At 54.4% G+C, this 20,498-nt stretch overlaps 2 protein-coding genes across 2 annotated transcripts; both read left to right on the top strand.

Annotated features, from left to right (window-relative positions):
• Positions 1-215: 215 nt before the first annotated feature.
• On the top strand, positions 216-11,250 carry CIDEA (cell death inducing DFFA like effector a). The gene is made up of 5 exons (XM_006043025.3): positions 216-351; positions 5,890-6,034; positions 6,889-7,035; positions 9,951-10,132; positions 10,858-11,250. Exons 1-5 carry the CDS (start codon positions 314-316, stop codon positions 11,003-11,005), a joined length of 660 nt encoding a protein of 219 aa, XP_006043087.1. The 5' UTR covers positions 216-313; the 3' UTR covers positions 11,006-11,250.
• LOC102398191 (translation initiation factor IF-2) lies at positions 11,057-20,331 on the top strand. The gene is made up of 6 exons (XM_045164019.1): positions 11,057-11,168; positions 11,506-12,419; positions 12,556-12,743; positions 12,908-13,053; positions 18,409-20,081; positions 20,190-20,331. The coding sequence occupies exons 1-5, from the start codon at positions 11,057-11,059 to the stop codon at positions 18,585-18,587; spliced, it is 1,539 nt and encodes a 512-aa protein (XP_045019954.1). The 3' UTR covers positions 18,588-20,081; positions 20,190-20,331.
• The last annotated feature ends 167 nt before the right edge of the window (positions 20,332-20,498 follow it).

Genomic DNA, 20,498 nt, shown 5'->3' with positions numbered 1-20,498 from the left:
CCTCTGAGGTCTGACCCCTTCCGGCAGAGCATCCCTTCCCACGTCCCGTGTCCCACATCCTGGGCCGCACCCGCCCCTCCACTGCAGAGGCTGCGCTGCCGGCGTGGCAATGTCCCCACTGACCCATCCGACAGGCCGACTGGCGACCCTCGAAGGCCCAGGATATGGCTGGGCTCCGGGTTGGCGGCGGAACGGCTGTCGGGTACAAAGCTCCGCAGCCCGAGGGGCGTGGACCTGGGCGGGGCGAGCGGTGGTGCTTTAAGAGGCCGGAGCGCCGGGAGGCCGGCCGGGCGGGGACTGACCGTACTGAGCGATGGAGACCGCCCGGGACTGCGCCGGAGCCCTGCTCAGGCGAGTGCCACGCTGGTTTGCGCCCCCAGCGCCTCGCATCCCCCTGGCGCTCCCGCCGCCTCGGGGCCCCTCGTCTCCCCGCCCCCCGGGGCCCCCAACGCCCCGTGTCCCCCTGCGTCCCGCGTCCCTCTGCGCGGCCCTGCGCCCCCAGCCCGCGCGCGTCCCCTCCCGCGTCTCCGGCCGCCCCAGCGCCAGGTGCGGCCCCCACGTGCGCGGGCTCCGGGAACAGATGAACATGGGAGTGTCTGAGCCGCATCTCTTGCCGCCGCGGGAGCAGAGGAAGCGGGACCCAGGAGACCCCCGGCGCGCGCGGGGCCAGGCTGCTCCGGGTCCCGACCGTGGTGGGAGCCAGGGCTAGACGAGGGGCGCCGGTGGGACGGCTTCGGGGTGGCCAGCTCACTCCTCAGGGCCGCGCGGGCTCCGGCACTACCTGATGGCGCTGGCTGAGCTCTCGGGTTTGTACCGCGGAGTTTGGGGGGAAGCAGTGACGCTGCCGCCGAGGCCGGGCAGGGGATGCGGGGCAGTGGTAGAGGTGCCGGCGGACCCCGGGGCCTCCTCGCCCGCCTCCCACGCCCAGTGACCGAGGCCCCCATCACTTTTCCTTCTTGGGTTCGTCTTAACGTCCAAAAACCCAACCCACTCCTCCTCTGTAAAATCCTGACGATCCTGGTGGCAGTGACTGTAGATTTAAGGGAGGGAAATGGCAACCCACTCCAGTGTTCCTGCCTGGAGAATCCCAGGGACTGGAGAGCCTGGTGGGCTGCCGTCTCTGGGGTCGCACAGAGTCGGACAGGACTGAAGCGACTTAGCAGCAGCAGCAGCAGCAGCAGCAGCAGCAGCATGCTTCTCTGAGGATCCTTAAAAGGCCAGAGAAGCCCTTGAATGCCTTTTTTTTTTAAATTGAAGGATAATTGCTTTACAGAATTTTGCTGTTTTGTGTCAAATATCAACATGAATCAGCCATAGGTGTACATATAAATACAGGTTTCCCCAGGTGATTGGGGTGAAGGGATTGGTGGGTGAGGCAGTAGTGTGATCTGTGAGCTTCTGAACCTGGGTTCTTAAAAGGGGCTTCCTGCCATACCCAGGGTTAGAGAGCTGCCACAATGGAAGGGGAGCTGTATGGCTGGGGCTGTCTCTTTAAAATTGTGACCCCAGGAAGGTGAGAAAGACTTTTTCATGCCTCTTTACTCATGTGGTTTAGACCTAAAGGAAGGGCCCTGGTTTTTTTCCTGGTTTCTTCCTCTTCCTCCAACTCCACTCACAACCCTCCCCCGCCCCCAATCCCACTCCTGGGGTAACAGACACTGACAGTTTGGAGTGCATCCTCCAAACGTTTCTCCCAAGGACCTCTCCAAGGTCCTCTGGGCACTGAGCTGGTGGGCCAAGTTGTAAGGACGACAGGAGCATCAGTTCCTGGCTGGTGTGGCCTGGAACAGGAGGACAAGGCAAGACCTGCAAGATTAAGGCTGCCCTTGCCCTTGCTCCTGACCCTACAGCATCAATCCCAAACCCAAAACGTCTCTGTGAGGAGGAAGGACTTGCTTCTGAAGTCTTGCTTCTGCAGTTACTGTGCAGATGATCTCATGGGGAAGGACTGACTGCTTAGCCAGCCCTGAGTGCGGGGCTCTGGGCAGAGGACCACCCTGGGGACACACTGTCTCCAGGTCCTGCTTCCATGCTGAGCTGCTCTGACTCATGGGACTCCACCTGCTTCTGCCCACCTGTAACACTTGCTGAAAGGAAAACTTGCATCCTCTGCCTTCCTTAAAGCTATATCTAGGCTGCATGAGACCCCTTGGCAGGCAAGGTGACTGCTGGACTTCTGTTGCCTGGTGGTCCTGGTAGAGTTTTCCTAACTCTGTCTTTTGTTAGTAAGTACCTGCATGTTGCCAAGGCAGGAACCTAATTTTTTTTTTTTTAACATCAGACGTGGGTAAGCAATGATCTTAACCCAGTCATTAGTTTGTTCTTTGTCTGTGATCAGGAGGCCTTGGTGGTAATGGAAGCAGCCCAAGGTCTCCTGGCCCAGCTCCGGATGCCCAGGATGTCCATCCCCACAGTGTGTGTTGTCACAGACACAGTCTGCTCTGATTTTGTGTCCTGGCAGCAATAACACACACACTGAGATAGTTACAGAGCTCATCTCCATTGCACTTTGTGCAGAGTAGCTGTTTGGTCCTCTTTCCTTGAACAAAGAACTCTAGGTTTTGAATAGCTGACCTTTGGGACAAATTTGACCAGTCTTGTAGGAGACACAAGGGAGGAATTGACTTTTCTATGGTTACTGATGCTTACTCCTTTCTGGTCTAAACTCACATTAGTAACATTCAAAGTGTACAGAGACTTCACGGCCATGTGCTGGATGTGCTTTCTAGCCAAGCTTTTTTTTCCCAGAGTGGGGGTGGGGTGGGGTGGCGGGGCTCAAGGCACAGTAGGAATGGCCACAGTCCTGCCAGGGAGCTCCCAGTGGGTCCCCATGTCCCATGTGTTGCTTGTCACTGGTCAGGCATCACTGGAGGGCAGGAAGCCTCTTTGGGGCCAACACTGCTCTGCTTCCTGCCACAGTGAGATCCCCCCACCCCGAAACACTGTCCCTCACCTGCTGTCCCTGCAGTTCTTGGAGGCCCCGCCAGGCCTGATGGATGCTTTCCAAGGCCTGTCCCTTCTCTGCCATCCCACAGCTGGGGTCGCACTTTCCTTCCAGCACTGTCCTGTCACCTGACTGTGGGCACAGGATCTGTCTGAGCCTTATGACTTCCCATGGACCCTCCTTGTCCACCCGACAACCTGTTCCTGGGCCCCCTGCTCTCCCCCAGTACTTCTAGAATAAACACCAGTTCAGACGGCAGCCTAGGAAGATGCCATCTTATGACCTGGAGGCCCAGCTTTGCTCCACTGCAGTGGAGTTCACATCCATGGTCAGCCAGTGCCCGTTGCTCTATTTCCCACCTGTGTGTGTTACGGTCTCCTCTGTCCCTCCAGGAAAAGGTAGACTTCCCTGTCCCTTCAGTTCTGGGACCTGTGCCCCTCCATGATTTTCAAGAATCTTCCATAAAGTCTGACTTCTCTTATCTTGATTTCCCTGAAACAATATTATTTCCTTGAAGAACCTGTTTCCTTGTTTTCCCGTGTCCTGAGCCTTTCCCCTTCCTGTTTCATGTGATTACCTGCACCTTCCTGGGGATGAGAGGGTGGCCAACATGACGTGTCATCAGAAGCTGGACTCTAAGACTTCTCAATGCTTCTGGGACAATGTTGCTGTAGGAGGTTGGGAGGCAGGACGGGGCTGTTTGGCCAGTGACGCAAATGATCCCACCAAGAAGACCAGACTGAGTTGGATTAATGTGTTGCTTTGTTCATGTGGCTGGTTGAGCCCGCTGTGCACTTAGCTGGCGCAGAGTAAGCACCTGGTGTTGGTTGAGCCTGTTAGGTGTACCTAAGCCTTTTCTCAACACTGACCCAGTTCTTGGTTGGGAAACGTAAGGATTAAGGACAGCAACAACTGGACGTCCTCCTTTATCACAACTGGCGATCTCAGAGCAGTGAGGAGGGAGGCCAGCGCTTATCTGGTCAGTAGTTAGAAGACAATGAGGACTTTGTGATGGCGGAGCGAGGTCAGCGGATCACTGCTGCTCACAGAGGTGCAAGCGTCTGCAGAGATGAGGAGATTTGGGCCCTGACTAACTGGGTCAGAGCTGTCAGGCCCACAGTGTGCACTGATTCCCCGGGGCCGGGTTCTGAGACGTGAACTTTGTCCTGCTATTTCTCTGGTTGAGCCTGAGCCTTCCAGTTCTCAGGAACAAAGGAATGGGTTTGTGGGGAGGGAGGCTCTTGCTGGGAGGCCCAGGGCTCTTCTGCACTAGAGGAGGATTTCACCAGGGGGCGGGAGGGTGGGAAGGGCATTCCCCCCACCCTGACCCTGGTGACCCTTCCCTCTGCCCTGAGCACCACACCCAGCTGAGATGTGAGCTTGTGTCCTGATCAGGCAGTGAACCTGTTCCTTTCTTCGCTCCTTACAGCGAGCTGGTTTTCCATCAGGTTGAGAACAGAGCTGGATTTCAGCTGTAAAGCATCATGTAGATTACTCTCATTGTCCTGTTTACCGGGTTCCCCAGAAGGGAGAGCACCAAGCAACTTCCCTGCAGCATCACCCTGGCAGACGTGGGCCCCTGGTTGTCAAGTTGTGTAACTGAGGAGCCTGTGTAATCCCCCAGAATGGGGGCAGAGGTCCAGAAGCCATGTGCCAGGCCCTCCACTGGGTTGGCTCGGGCCTGGACTCCCTCACTGGGCCGGCCTTGGTCTGGAGGAGAGCTGCGGAGGGACCAGTGACCAGGCCCAGTCTCCTTGCAGCTGTTGTGCTGGACACAGGCTGGGTGGTGACCCTGGAGAGGAGCCAGGGCTGTCCTCCTGGCAGGCAGCTCTCCCTCACCAGCTCCAATTAATGTTTATTGCTTAAGATGAAGTTCAGAAAGATTCTTTATTAACTGGATGACCTTGAGAAATCACTCTGAGCCTTGACTTTCTTACCTGAGAAATGGGGTAATACTTTCCTTGTAAGGTTATAATGAAATTAGTTGATATATTTTAAAAGCCAGCATGCTGCTGGCCATGGCAGGTGCTTAGGTGCCTTCAGTCACAAGGCACAAGCCTGACACCGGCCAAATAAGCTTCAGACCAAATCCTTACTGGCAGTCTAGGTAAAGAGGCTGTGGCACAGGTTCTGGCATGTCAGGGGAGGTGAGGGGCTTCCCACACAGCACCAGGCATTTCTAAGACGCCGGTGGGGTGCCCGAGGATTCAGCTCAGTCTCGACCCCATCTACCCAGAGACAGTGTCTGATCCCACAGGGTATGGGCTCAGCCCCACAAGACTGCCCCCTGCCTGCACTGTAGATGCCAGTCACAAGTCCAGATTGTCACCTTTGTCTGTAAGGAAAGTCCAGTCTAGCTGGAGATATAAAATATAGATAGATAAATGACTGACATATGCAGAGGTGTGTATGAAAGTGAAAGTGTCCATCGCTCAGTCATGTCCCACTCAGTGTGACTCCATAGACTGTAGCATGCCAGGCTTCTCTGTCCATGGAGTTTTCCAGGCAAGAATACTGGCTGGGTAGCCATTTCTTCCTTAGTCTTACTGTACAAATCTATAACTCTGTGTGTGCCTGATTCTTTAAGTCTGTTCAGCTGTTCCATGGCCTCAAGAAATCATTTACTTAGGCTTTTCAACTCTAAAGCCAACGTTTGCAGAATATTATCCTTATTTCTCCTTTGAGTTTGGTGCCTTCACCTTTCCTTCTCAGTTATCACGAGGGCTTTGAATGTTCTGGTAAAACAGGTGTGATGATACTGTGTTTGTTAATTTTACATATTTGTTTGTTTCTTGGGTATCAGGTACACAATTTTTAATCATCCCCAACCATTGACTTCCTTTCTTTAGGTGCAAATATTAACCTTATTTCCATGTACTTTAAACCTCTCGTTAAAGACTCTTTAAACTAACCTCAGTTGGCTTTCACTTGACCCTTCTTTCCAGGCCCCTGACGTTTATGGGGTCGCAGACAAAGAAGGTGCTGTTCACACCCCTCATGCATCCCGCTCGCCCCTTTCGTGTCTCCAACCATGACCGGAGCAGCCGCCGAGGGGTGATGGCCAGTAGCCTACAGGAGCTTCTCAGCAAGGTACCCCCATGAGCCACGAGGGCCCCCAACTCACAGGGTCTCGGGGACAAATAAGTGCAAGACAGGGAGCTTGGGGGACCCTGCCAGGGTTAAAGGGAACATTGCTGTGTCCCTGTCCTATACAGCACTTAGGTACAGAGATGAGAGCCCTCAAAATAGCCATTAATGGGGAATTCCTTGGTGGTCCAGTGGGTAGGACTCTGAACTTTGACTGCTGTGGGCCAGGGTTTGATCTCTGGTCAGGAAACTAAGATCCCACAAGCCCTGTGGTATGGTCAAAAATAAAAAGAAAATAAAAATATTTTTAAAAAATAAGAAGGAAACAACCATCATTTGATAATGTGGCTTTAGTTTCTTGACAAGGGAGAATATAAGAGGCACAACTTTAGAAATCTGGTTTTGGTTATATAGGCCAGGAACCAATTGTTCTTAATCTAAAACAGTGTCCTCAATCACCAAATAAGGAAGAATCATAGACTTTCACCAGAGACAGGACCTGAGCATCCAATATGCTGTCTCTGAAGAAAGAGAGACACGGCTCTCTAAGCATCATGGACACAGGGTCGTTCTTTTTATTTGTCCAAATAAGCAAGACATTTTAGAAACTGAATATTGTCCACTGTAATTCCTTACCTCACGATGTTGAAACCTCTGAAGAAGTTAGGTCCATTCAACTTTTCAACTTCTCTTTTCCAAGCAAAGTCTGAGTTATAGACACCAGCCAAGGTACATCTTTACCATTTAGATCCTTAAAGTCAGCCAACACTTTGGGGACCATGACTTAATGGATGCCACTGATGGGTCCAAATAGAGTCACTTCACCTGGTGACGCTGGTGTGTTCCGTCTGACCTAGACCCTGGATGCACTGGTGGTCGCCAGCCAACTGGTCACCTTGGTGCTGGAGGAGGATGGCACTGTGGTGGACACAGAGGAGTTCTTCCAGACCCTGGGGGACAACACACACCTCATGGTCCTGGAGCAGGGGCAGAAATGGACACCGGTAAGTGTGTTATCTGGGCGGCAGCTGGGCAGGCTGCTCACCTGGGTAAGTGCGGTCCCCACTTGGGGTTGACTGGCTCACTTTCTGAATAATTCCTCTGTGTTCACCGGGTAACTGGATCTGCTGCTCTCCAGGGATGCTTCTAAGTGTTTCTAGGAAACGTGGCATCTTTGCAAACCTGGACTGTGTGATTTAGAGCCAGTAATTCTGAGGGTCAGGCTTCGGCCAGTGAGAAGCTGCAGACCCTGTTAGGGCATGTAGATCTGACCTGGATCTCCGGAGGCAGTGAGATGATGAAATTAGGGAGGTATGTGAGGGTGTGACATAGTGTGACACAGTGAGTTAGATAAGCAAAGAAGTGGCATAAAGGGTTTTATTTCTGAGAAAACTATAGATTATAAATCTTGAAAAACATTCCCACCATAAAACACCTAAACATGTAAAGCATAATATTCAAACATCTTTTGGTATGCCTAACTGACCTTCCCTGGTGGCTTAGGTGGTGAAGAACCTGCCTGCAATGTGGGAGATCTGTTTTTGATCTGTGAGTCAGGAAGATCCCCTGGAAACGGGAATGGCAACCCACTCCAGTGTTCTTGCCTGGAGAATCCCATGGACAGAGGAGCCTGGTGGGCTATGGTCTATGAGTCGGACATGACTGAGCAACTAACACAACTGACCTTCAACAAGGGGAAATCCTCAGAGGTCAACATTCTATGGGAACCAGAATCCAGAGGCATAAGCAGGTGCCGAAATTGGTATCTCCCCTCTGGGCAGCCAGTGACCCCAGCGCTGCTGGAGGCTGGGCAGATGGCCACCCACCACTCTCTCCCGAGCATTTGGCCTCAAGCTTCCCCCCGAGTCTTTAGAGTCTGCTCAGTTTGAGACCACCCAAGCTGAGTGTAGTTTACAGAAATGAGGGACAGAGATTATTCACTGATGCTCATGACCTAGCTGGTTCCTCCCTCCAGCCCCCATGACCCATATCCTCATCCCCAGAACCCAGGAACTTGTCACTTTACATGGCAAAGGGGAGTTGGTGGGTGTGATTGACTTAAGTATCTTCATAGGAGTGATGACCCTGGATTACCTGGTTGGGTGGTCATCACAGGTCCTTGTAAGAGGGACATAGGAGGGCCAGTGAGGGCGGAAGCAGGGAGCAGTGACAGGAGGATGGGCCAGGGGCTGAAGGACATGGGCAGCTCTGTCCTGCCCCAGCAGGACAGCCCATAGTTCATTCAGCACCCCTGACCCCCAGAACTGTCAAAGCATCAGTCTATATCTTCACTCAGCTTGTGGCCATTGGTCCTAGAAGCCCCAGGACACTAATTCAGAGGGGAGGGGTCTTTTCTGTTTGTTCTGTGAGATGCTCTTCTACTTAGTGGGGGAGTCGGTTGCCACATAACAGGTTGAAGCCCCCAAGTGGTGGGCACGGCAGTGGGCACTGAGCTGCAAGTCAGGGTGGTGACAGGAGGCAGTGGACAAGAGTGGCACCAAAGTGATGGTTCTTGGGGGTGGGATGTTTCTCCATCTGGTAACAGTCTGGTTGATGTGAGTCTTAACACGGGATCCTACGTGTCTGGACTGCCTTCCTTCTGAGGTCAAAGGTCCTGTCCCACTTGTAGGAGCTTCTCAGTGAGGCCACTTGGATTTGACTTGGACAGAACTTCCCAGAAGTATCCACCAGGGGGCTCCCTTCTCAGTCCAAAGCTTTGGTGCCCGTCAATCCCCCTTGAGGTATCTTGGGGGTGGGCAGGGCTGGGGGGGGGGGGGTGATGATGAAACTCTTACCCCCAACCACCCAGCCCACCTCACCCCCCTGCCGCCATGGTTAGATTCCGAGTTTGGGGAGGCACCTTGATTCTGACTCAAGACCGAGGATGCTGGCAGAGATCAAAACTTTCATGCTTCAGAGAGGAGCTGTGTCCAGAACCCCCTGCCTTGAGTCAATTTTTAATAACGTTTCCTAAACAATGGATGCACCTCTTCCGAGGCAGCAGGACCTCATGTGTATTAGTTCCTGAGCTGGGACCATCATGTGTCCAAGTTGAGGGGTGGGGAGAGAAGAGAGGCGCCAGCAAGAAGGGTTTAGGTACTTTTAGGGGGGTTACAGTTTAACTTCAAATTTACTAGACTTTTGTCAGTGAATTTAACACTCAGAGCCCCAACTACCCCCAGGTCCCAAGGTTTATGAAAGTCATTCCTCTATTTGAATCCTGTGCACTACAGGACCGTGTGTGCAGCAAACCCACCAGAGGTGTGCCTGGGACATGGCCCTGGGACAGTTCTCTCCTGTTTTTTCTCAAAGCTTCTGCAGGAAGACCATGTGAAAATGCTGTTTATAAACCTGGGATTTCAGAGGTCTCTGACCTCTCCCAACCCCAAGGGTCTCAAGAGAACTGAGAGTGAGTCTGCTAAGTGTCCCCAAGAGGTCAGCCTTCCTTCAGGGCAGGAAGTAGAAATCAGGGGATGGCCCTCACACCAGCCCTGGTTGGCCATAGGATTCTGGCATTTTCCGTGGCCACCTCTCATATGGTGGAAGAGTATGCCCGCTGGTCAAATGTACTGTGACACTGTCATGGGCCCATCCACATCACCAGGCAGCCGCAGTGGCCTTGGGGGACCAGGGTGAGTGCGTGTCCACCACAGATCACTGACACAACTGTCCACTGAGCCCTGGACCCTGAGGCCACACCACACTCACCCCCAGTCCCTGAAGAGACCTGCTGGAGGAGGTGACTTCTTATGGGTTTGGACCCTGTGGCCGCAGAAGCACCCTGACTGGCTGAAAACATTCCTCAAATAGTTAGCAGCTTATTCATGCTTAGATTTTAAGCAAACAGGAAAACCCAGCACTGCAGGCCCTGCAGGTGGCAGCTGGGATGCACTGCAGCTTCTGCCCTCCCCACCCTTAGGCTGGCCACCAAACCCCAGCCCGCCGGCCGCCTCAGAGACGGGGCATCGCGAAAGTCACCTTCGACTTGTACAAGCTGAGCCCCAAGGATGTCATTGGCTGCCTCAACGTGAAGGCCACCATGTACGAGATGTATTCTGTGTCCTACGACATCCACTGCACAGGGTTCAAGGCCATGCTCAGGTAACGCACCCGGGAAGGCAGGGTCTGGACACAGCTACTGCCCTTCCTCAGCCCCTTGAGCCCTGGCCCGACTCGCACTCGTGTCGTCATAAAAACTTGTCACACCACAGACTTATTCAGAAAACTGAGACTTGAGCTAAAATACATAGTTTCTCCAAAGACCGTTAAGTCCAAAATGGAACAAAAACCCTGTATAAGAAATAGAAGAACCAAATTCCTTTTAAAAACTAGGGTCATGCATTTAAAACCTTATTTCTCAGCAACAAGGGCTAAATCCAGACCCAAGGAAATTCTGACCTGGTTGTGCTGTGCGTGCTAAGTCATTTCAGTCGTGTCTGAATCTTTGTGACCCCATGGACTGTAGCCCACCAGGTTCCTCTGTCCATGGGATTCTCCAAGCAAGAATACCCGAGTGGGTTACCATGCCCTTCTCCAGGGGATCTTCCCAATCCAGGGATCAAACCCAGTTCTCATGCATTGCAGACCGATTCTTTACCGCCTGAGCCACCAGGGAAGCCCAAAAATGCTGGAGTGGATAGCCTGTTCCTTCTCCAGGGGATCTTCCTGATCCAGAGATTGAACCCAAGTCTCTTGTGGCTCCTGCAATGCAGGCAGAGTCTTTACTGCTGAGCATCAGGGATGCTCCTTGTTGTACAGAGTAGCCCCCAAACCTCGATGAGGACTTACACACATGGTTCTGTTACCACTGACTCCCTCTGTTACAGGAGCCTGCTGCGGTTCCTCTCTCACGCTGCCCAGGTGACTGGCCAGTGTCTTGTCCACATGGGCACCTACATGCTCCGAGTGCTGGCTGAAACAGAGGAGCAGGCGGTGCCTGGCTCGCGCCCTTGGAGAGGGATCAAGAGAGGGTAGGGGCACACCTGGGAGGTCAGCCAGCTTTGACCCAGCCGGTTCCTCTAGGGTATGAATTTGGAAAATGCTGTGTTCCCACCACGTATCACCTGCTCAGGAAAGAAAACGGGCCTGAGCGACTATCAGGGACTGGGCGGGGGTCCCTGGGGTGGTGGTACCTTCGGTGGGGGCTAGGATGGCAGGATCCAGGGGCTGCACAGTGCCTTCCGCTCCACAATAAACCCATCAGGAAAGCTGCTATGATACACGTACTTCTTAGTCTCCTTCACCTCAGGAAGTTTCACAGACGCTGAATCAACCAGAAACTCTCCGCCAACAAAGGCAATCGCTCTTAAGTCTCTATCAGGAGTCGGTGCCGCGGGGACAGTAGGGTCAGAGATTACAACCGGGCTCCTAATGAGCCCAGAGACCGGAAAGCCTGCGGGCCTCAGTCTTCGGAGAATACGCTGCTCTGCCAGCCTTTCCTGAACACGAAGCTGCTGGAAATGAATCCTGATCAGGGTGGGCGTGGCCGAGTCAGGCGAGGCCCCAGGCCCCATCACGTGGTTTGGGAGGGGGCAGTGCGGCTCCCGGGAGAAATGGGGTGGGGGTGGGGGGGCTGCTGCACCAGGGGATCCGCACGTGCCAGGTGCCTTCATTCTGCGGTTTTCCTCCTGAGAACCGCTGGCGCGGAGGCCTGGACCCCTCCTGTCTGAAGGCTCAGGACAGTGGGAGGCCCACGGCTCGTCCCAGAACCTCAGAGCCGCTTGCAGTCAGACCCCTGGGCCGGGACTCGTGCCCTGCCCTCATCCTCCCATCGCATCCCGGAGCCCCTCCGTCCCCTGCTCCCCGTCCACCGCACCTGACTCCCACCCTTTCTCCACTTCACACGCGGAGCAGCGGGGCCGGCAGCCAGGACCTCAGGCCGGGGTGGGGCGGGGTGGGGCGGGATCGGGGGGGGGGGGGGGGCGATGGAGGAAGGGGCAGAGGTAAAGGAGTTGCCGCCTTATTCCTGGAAGGACAGCCTCTTTTTTCAAACTCAGCCAAAAAAAAAAAAAAAAAAAACCGCAGGCATTTCAGGGTCCCGTCCTTCTCGCTGATAGGGGAGACGCCACCCCGTACGCGGGCTCGCCGCGCGCTTCCCTTACAAGGAGCGCGGCTGGAAGCCCTTCCCCACGGTCCGGGCGGACGGAAGGGGCGTCCCCAGGCCTCCTGGGGCGAGACGGCTCCCGGCTCCCAGCACCTCCGCCAGGGGCCGCTGCTGCCTCCCCGGGTGAGACGGCGTCACTTCCCGGGGATTCGGCCTCCAGGAAAGGGACGGCCTCACTTCCAAAAAAGGAATTTTCACTCAGCGCCCGGTTCCTTGACTCAGCCGCCGCCTGACTCAGCGCCCTTTCCTCTCCACATCCAGGGCTCCCGGGCTGTTCTAGGAGAGGTGTGTGTGGGGGTGGGGTGGGGGCGTGCTCTACCCCCAGCCCAACCCACCCCGCGCCCAGACCGGCCTCAGGGCTGCAGAGGTGGAGGGGCCGGACACCACGTCGCCCTAAGCGGTCCTCTCGACACATTTGCAGCATCCTCAGGACAGTCGCGGGCAGGGCCGGGTCCCAGCTGTCCGGCTGTCACCACCTGCCGTGGGATTCCTTGGGCTGCTGCTGCCCGCCAGGCCTGGCCCAGGATGCAGATGGTCGCATAAAAATAGTCAGGGGCCTGGAGGTACCACTTCGCCGGCTGTTCTGTTGAGCGGAAGCCAGATGAGAGGGTGCGGAGGGCGGCCTGGGGCGGCTGCATCAGAAGTGGGCGGTGGGGTGGGTTGTTCACCCGATTGGAAAGCCTTGCGACCCCTAGCCCTCCGGGGAAGGAGCATCTCACCGGACGGTTCTCCTGTTCATCACTTTCCAATCAACCCCACTGCACCTGAAACAGGTCATGTCAGCAGAGCTGCGGGTGCTGGCCCACCACCAGGGTCAGGAAGCCAGGGTCCAGGCAGCGGTTGCCAGTCAGAAGCCAGGGGAAGATGTTCGACCGGCAGCGGTTGTACCTGAGGCAACACACCTGGGAACTAGGAGAGGGTAGGCTTCGTGTTCAGTATTCTAATCCCAGTAAAATGAACTTAAAAAATAAAAGAAGCTGGAGTCAAACGTGTGGCTGAGGACGGGTTACCTGATTTCCTCACCTGTGCAAGAGTGGATGCACCTGCCTGGACGGGATGATGGGTGCACTTGTCAGCCCCTCCCAGGACTGGGACAATGGGCACAGACCTCTGTCTCTCCCTGGAGTGGATGAGTGGGCCAGGGAGTAGGTGTCTGGGGTGGGGGTGGGAGGCACACACACATTTAGCAGGGAAGGGCCATAGCGTGGGGTGAGCTGCTGGGGTGGGTGGAGAGGGATGCTTTCTGAATCTGGGGCCAGCGGGCCTGTGGGCGCGGCTGCCACTGCATTCCTGAGGACAGCTGGGACAGCTGAGTGGGGAGGGGGGAGCTGACAGGACTGCGTCTGGCTTTCCAAATAGAAGGGTTTTCCTCTTGGGGAAGAAGTACTAAGAATTCACATGGCTTTGCATTGGTCGGCCTCCTGCCAAGCCGGTCAGCAGAGAAAGCTGCTCACCCCTGAGCAGTGGAGGAGGAAAGGCAGGCCAGAACCACCCCACATGCCATCTGTGCCCACCACCCCTGCAGAGAGCAGTCAGGATTAGCCGCAAACCAGCCTGAGTGGTGGGAAAGGAATTCTGACAAATAATCTGGTGCATCAGAATCAGTTGTGACGTGGTTATGACTCTTTTCAAGGCACCTCCTGAATTTATATTTAACTGGGAGAAAATCGGTGGTGGAAACCTCTTTGCTTAGGGAGATGCTATTCAATTCTTCATTTCCCATCGTAATAGTCTGGGTCCCCTCTTTCAGAAAAGGAAAGTCCCTTGAGGCTGTGAAATCTGTGTCTGTCTTTTCTTCCTTCACTTACTACTACTCAGTTAAGTCATGTGCTGAGTATGACTACAGGCAGGAAGTCTAGTCTCCAACCTGAGGAGTTTACAACCCAACCCAGGAGGTGAGCCTTGGCAGCTTGGTGGGCGCTTCGTGGGCACGTGCACTCACGGTTGCTGAGACATGGAGGAGGGGCAGATGAGAACTGCTCTGACACTCCTGCAGGAGGAGGGGGAGGGGTGAATCACATCCAACTGGAATCTGGGACCAGAACAAGGGCCCATCAGAACAGCCCACCTGCAGTGGGGATGATTCAGATTAACTTAATCCAATCTGCTGGTTTAAGCAGCACAAAACCAATGATTCTCATCTGTGCTTTTAGTTGTGAAAGTGCATCATAGCTTTAAATATCTTTCCTGACAGCTTCTCACCACACAGCAGCCCAGTGGGTGATAAGAGGGGCTGGAAGAGAAGATAATCAGGTCTAAAGGATCCAGAGATGTGCAGTGGAGGAGCAGGCAGGCTGCAAGCTCAGGGGTGGGGGTGAGGAGGTGGCCTGAGGGTCTCTTATAGGCAGGAGGATGGGGGTCCCCAAGGTGGACAGAGTTTGTTGTCAGGGGTCCAAGGCCCGAGCAGAAGACACAGCATGGAGAGGTGGTGGCCGAGGATGGCAGGAAACAAGAAGTGGTGGCTTCACAGGGAGGGGCTCAGCCAGACTCAAGAAGTCTAACAGACTCAGGCTGGGACCCACAACAGCATCCAAACAACAGAGAAATGGTTTCATGACTGCGCCCAAAGGTCAGGGCAGAGTAGGGACACACAAAATTAAGTCTTTTTCCACCAATGAGACCACAAAGCAAGGACAACTAATCAGTGGATGCGATTTCTGGCCTATAACATTTATCACAAAAAAATGTACCCTGGTGTGAGTACAAATGCTCATGGGATTCATCACCCACAAAGCACTGGAAACTACTAGTTGACCTTTGAGTGTGCAGGCGGTGGGCAGGGGTGCTTGGGCATCCAAGGGAACCCCACCTCCCTGGTCCCTGGTGCAGAGGTCCAGGGTCTTTGCCCAAGACTGCTTGCATCAGCAGCTCCTCTGCCCTCCAGACTAGAAGTCAAGGCCAGAGGCACCCAACCTGGATGGCACCCACATCTTACCAGGACTGGCTGGTTGTGCCACACAGCTGGCCCTGCCCATGCTGTCCTTGGGGGTTCTGCTCTTCCTGTGCAGACAAGTCCCATTGAATCCTCCATTGGCCGTGTCTCCACAGGCCTATTCTCTCAAATGCTCATGGACAGCTTTTCCCCATCATTTCTTCCTTAATATTAACATGAAAATATCTCCAAGTTGTTTAACAGTAAGCATGATGGTGCTTGCTATTTGCTCCCAACTCATGGCATTATTGTCATTGTTATTTTTTGTCTGCATAGATGTTCCTAAAACCTCGTGAGGATTATAGGATTATACAGCTAATCCTTGTTCAGTTGCTCAGTCATGTCTGACTCTTTACGACCCCATGGACTGCAGCAAGCCAGGCTTCCCTATACACCTAACAGTGTTCACAGCACAGTAAAGACTGTTGAAGAAAAGAGGGAGTAAATCAATGAATCATCTTTAATTACTCAAATAGTATCCCACCACCAGAGCAGGCAGAACCCAGCCCCTGACCTCAGCACTTTTTTGGCCAGCAAATGGGTCTGAGGGCCAGGCAGGTCCTAGGGACAGTTCCCTTGTAAACACGTGGAGCATTTTCTCTGTGCTTGCCATCCCTTCAGCATGGTGCTGTGTCTGCTCTTCTGTGCCTTCTTCCCTTTCCTCCTCCTGCCCTCTTTCCCCCTCCCCCAACTAAAAGGTGGAACTTACTGCTTGTTCTGTCACCTAGGTCAATATTTTATTTTGTATTTTTTTTACTGGGTAGGTCACTGGTTTATTACAAAAGGATGTAATTCAGGACAGTCAGATGGAAGAGGTGTTCAGGCCAGGGCACTTGGAAGGGGCATCAGTTCACCAATCCAGAAGCTCTCCTGTTTTTAAATAAAAGATTATATATTAACATTTATCCATCCCCACACACAAACAACTACCTTCCAAATCACATGATCACTTAGATCAGTTTCTATTTTGCTTAAATGTAACCTGAATTTTTTAGAGCCCAGCAGTCCCAAGCAAGCAAGCCTGTCTCCTACAACCCTGGATAGAGAGGTACCAGCTCTCTGTCAAGTGTCTGCTCTGTGCCCAACGCCGGGAGAAGGCTTTCCACACCCCCACCATCTGCCCAGCGGCCCTGCAAGGCTGCAGCTACAGCCATGTCCCCGTGTGGGAGGGCCAAAATGAAGCCCACCTGCCCGACCACAGACTCCCCATGGTACTGACCTTTCTTAGTGGCAAGTTCTGTGCCCCCAAGGACAGAACACCAAAAAGTCACAGAGGAGGGGACAGAGGACGAAGTGAAGCCACCAGGGACTGTCCTTGTACAGGGGACACAGAAGAAAGGGTGGGTGGGTGGGGTGATGGGCAGAGCTGGCAAGAGAGCCCCCCACTCTGATGCTGTCCTGTGGCTCCCAGACCACCTCCACCTGGAGGGGCTCTGGCCCTCAGTGCTAGTGAAGGCCTCCCTCTGAGGAAGGTAACACTGGGGCTAAGGAGAGATGGCAGGAAACGTATCCAAGTGTTATTAACCAAGTAATGATGTTTGGGGGTTGGATGTTGTTTTTTGTTAGTTTTCAGTCTTTTCCAGCTTTCCTGAAGCTTATCTATTACTCCCTATTTTTAAGAATGGTGGTAAAACCATATCACCTGAAATGCACCACTGTGGCCATGTTTAAGTGTTCAGTTCATCCACATTGTTGAGTACAGGTCTCCAAGATTTCTCATCTGGAAAAACTCATCCCTTAGTCTTTAATGGAAAATGATATCAAGACAGTTTTTAAAATATTACCTGCCACAGCTAGGCCTGAAAGCTGCTGGGCCTCGGCCGGTTTAAAAGCCCCGGTGAAGGCACGTCTTCTCACCTCCCCTCCACAACACTTACCCTCCAGAGCTGGTCTCCCTGGGGGGCCCCTGGGCCCCCACCCCGCCCAGTACCTGTGTCCCCCCCCCACTCCTGGCTGATGGCCACTGCCTCTGCCCCAGCCCCGCACACCCTGCCCTGTGTGTGTGAGATAGGGGCCAGGGCGCAGGGGAGCTCTGGACGCCTGGACAGAAGGTCCCCCACCCCCTTGGGCCACAGAGGGAGAGACAGGCTTCGAGGTCACACAGTTTATCAGGGGGTCACTGGGAACCAGATCCCAGGGTCCTGTCACCCCCTTCAGAGCCTTTCCTTCTAGAAGAACTGAAGACTGTTACACTGTGCCAGAGGTCAGAGAAGATGGTCAGGTCAGAGCCGACCACGTTATGTGTCAAAAAATAACAAACACAGAGGTGTGGCTGGGGAAAGCCATTGGGTTAGTTACAGGTGAGATACTTTTCCTCTTTGCTACAGAACATGGCAACATGTTCTGTTATCATCCAATCACATCTGTTATAAATTTGATTTATGAGACTTAGCTTTTACACATGAATTTCTTCTTCATTGTGAACTTCCTGGATACATGCTTACTTCTTCCTTAAAAACAGATGACTCATACAATCAGATTGCATTTTAGGTAAACTGGGTTTTGTCTGATGTAAGCTAGAATGGGAGTCGATCAGTTGTAGGATGTGAGAGCCGGGAAGAATCTGCCTCAAGAACCATCCTGTCTGTCTGTCAAGCGTCATGTCACATAAGGGTATGATGGTCCCATGTCATAAAACTTGTCAAAACCTGGGCTTTTAACTGAAAATCAGGTCAAAGTTGGCCATCAGCAGCCTGGCCCTGAGCCTGGCCTCTTCAAGGTCTTTCCCCAAGGACTCCTCAGCATGTGAAAAGGATGGACCCCACCTCCTCTGTTACTGTGCATTTCAGACCTGGGCGGGGAGCAGTGAGACCTGTCCCAGGTCTGGGACAGTGGCCCTGGGTCCTCACCACACGTGGTGACTGTGGAGGAAATAGGACAGGGTGAGAGGCTGAGGGAGGCGGAAGGCGAGCAGACAAGAGGCAAGGACCCAGAACTTTGTCCAGATCCGGCCCTGGGCATCACCCCTCTCACTCGGGGCTCTCGGGGCTCATGTGACTGCTGGCACATGGGGACCTCAGGACTCACTCCCTGCCCCAAATTCCTGAACCTGCTTCAGGGCCCTTCCTCCTCCCACTGGTGACTGTGACACGGAATGTGGCCTGGGGACAGCCGTGGGAGGAGTCGCCCCTATCCCCGCCACTGGTGTGCAGACACAGTGAAGCCAGCACTGCAGACAGGAAGGTGCTTCCTCTTAATAACAGGCTCTATGACTCCTGCATCCTTACTGGCAGCTGCTGGGTCTGTGGCCTGTGTGTGCCCTTGCTCTGGCCCGTCCACGTTAGGGGTGGCCTCAACCACAGTGGCAGCCTCTCAGTCCCACCTTGCCTGGTTGTCGTGCAGATTCCACAAGTGCAGTACCCAAGCTTCCGACACTGAGCCCTGGTCACTGCCCCATCCTCCTTGCGGTGCAGGTGGCAGGCCGACATTCGGGTCAACAGGGAGTATCCATCAGAAACTCCAGGAAATCAGCCTCCTCCCATTGGATCCACGTGACAGCAGTGTCCTCAAAGCCAGGGTGACATCTACTCTCTGGCTCCGATGAAAACCTCGGACTGAAATTCCACCCAAAGGAAGAGCTTTGACAAGGTGGTCATTTTGCAAAGTGCTGAAGCTGCTGATGTGGACACTTTCCTTTAAACCACAAAGGGGCTTGATTCACAGGGACTGAGTGACCAGAGCTGAGGAGAGGCTCTTCTAGGTGTGTCTCAGGCCCTTGCTGCCTGCACCAGACTCTGTACCAGCTTTGATAAAGGGAGCGTTTCCCTGCAGTCAGTCATGAAACTCAGCAACTGCAACACACAGGCCTAGTAAGGGCGGGCGCTGGGTCGTCCTCGGCTCTGACGGGAGCTGGGGGGCGGGGGGACTGTGCCCCCGACACCTAAGCTTCCCCAGATGCCCTGTGTAGAGATGCGCGGGGAGCTACAGAAAGGCAGAGAAGCAGAACTGCGGGGGCCAGTTGGAGGTCAAGGATGGCAGGGCAGGGATCCTGAGGTTAAAGAAACTGATCCCTGAAACTGGGAATGTTTGAAAAACTCCAGAACAAAAATTTTCCAGCTGTCCCCCTTTTTCAAACCATGCACATTAGGACTTTCCCCAAGTTTTCATGTACCTAAAAGGAAACCGCTGGTTCTAATGACAGGAGAGCCACTTCCTCTTCACAGGGCATTTCCACTTGGCCTTGGGGAGGGTGTGAATGGAGCCCCAAGTCTCCAGTCTTCTCACCTGAAGCATTCACAGGGAAACTGGGCATACTCAGAAGGAATGTCACAGGGCTCAGACCCCCCAGGACAAGCTCTCCTTTACAGACATGGCCAGAGGACCTGAGGTAACACAGCTAACTGGAAACAGAGCCGGGGCTGAGATCCAAGTCACCCTGACTCACAGAAAAGTGGTCATTCCTTCTGGCCACACAAGGCCATCTGGAAGGGGGCCGCTGCTCCAGAGAGCCTAACTCACCCCTACAAGTGACCCTGACTCATGCCTGCCTGGCACACCAGAGGCATTTGTGGCTCAGAATACCTGTGGGCCGCCTGAGCAGCTGGGTTCCCCACAGGAGTGGCCTGGAGAGTTCTGGGTGTCAGTCAGAGAGCAAGCCCTAGAAGCCCGCAGTAGGGGTCCAGGCTGCTGGGGTGAAAGTCCCTAAGGGGAAGGACCACTAAGCAGGAAGGGTGGGGGCCCAGGACTCTCCCTGATGCCAGCAGCTGAGGAGTGAAGCCTTTCCCCGCTGAAGGGGCTGTGGGCAAACATGGCGGAGGGGTCCCGCTGCGCCTTGCCGCCTTGTCAACAAGGCAACAGGGAACCGCAGGCCAGTCCCCTAGGCCAGGGAGGGCTGAGATCATTCCGCAGGGAATCCCCGACGCTCCGTGGCCCCGGAGAGAGAAGGGTCACCGGATCTCTCTAAGACTGACACTTCCTCCGTCCTCCAGCTTCGCGCCTGTCCCCAAGCAGGACGCCCGCGTCCACATCCCCCACCCCAGCAGGCAAACGAAGGCCGGGACTCTGGGGCGTGGAGGGTGAGGGAACCGTGGGGGAGGGGGGAGGCTTTCCTTCCTGACTCGGGAGGGAGAGGCTGCTAGGCTGTGCAGGGCGTGTGTGTAAGTGTGTGTGTGTCTCCGTTTCAGGTTTAGCCGTGTTTTCACTATAACCTGACTCCATCACGAACGGTTCGGACTCGTCAGAACTGAAGGGCACTAGTATTTCAAGACGGAGAAGCAGTAGGCCGGGGACGTAAGGACTCGTGCCCACCGCTGAGTCGGAGCGCAGGGGTCAGAGTCACCCCGAAAAGATCCACTCCCGAGTCCCCCGGCCTTTCCACCGGCTGGGTTTGAACCCGCGGCGCGCGTGGACCTTGCGGTCCTGGGACCCACGCCGGCGGCTCCGTGCAGGCGCGCCTCCCCAGTCGGCTCCGCCGGACCGAAGCGCGGGGAGTC

Source organism: Bubalus bubalis, chromosome 22 (assembly GCF_019923935.1).
Source record: "Bubalus bubalis isolate 160015118507 breed Murrah chromosome 22, NDDB_SH_1, whole genome shotgun sequence".
Taxonomy (NCBI): domain Eukaryota; kingdom Metazoa; phylum Chordata; class Mammalia; order Artiodactyla; family Bovidae; genus Bubalus; species Bubalus bubalis.
The sequence above is the reverse complement of the archived record's forward strand: the minus strand, read 5'-3'. Positions and strand labels throughout refer to the sequence as shown.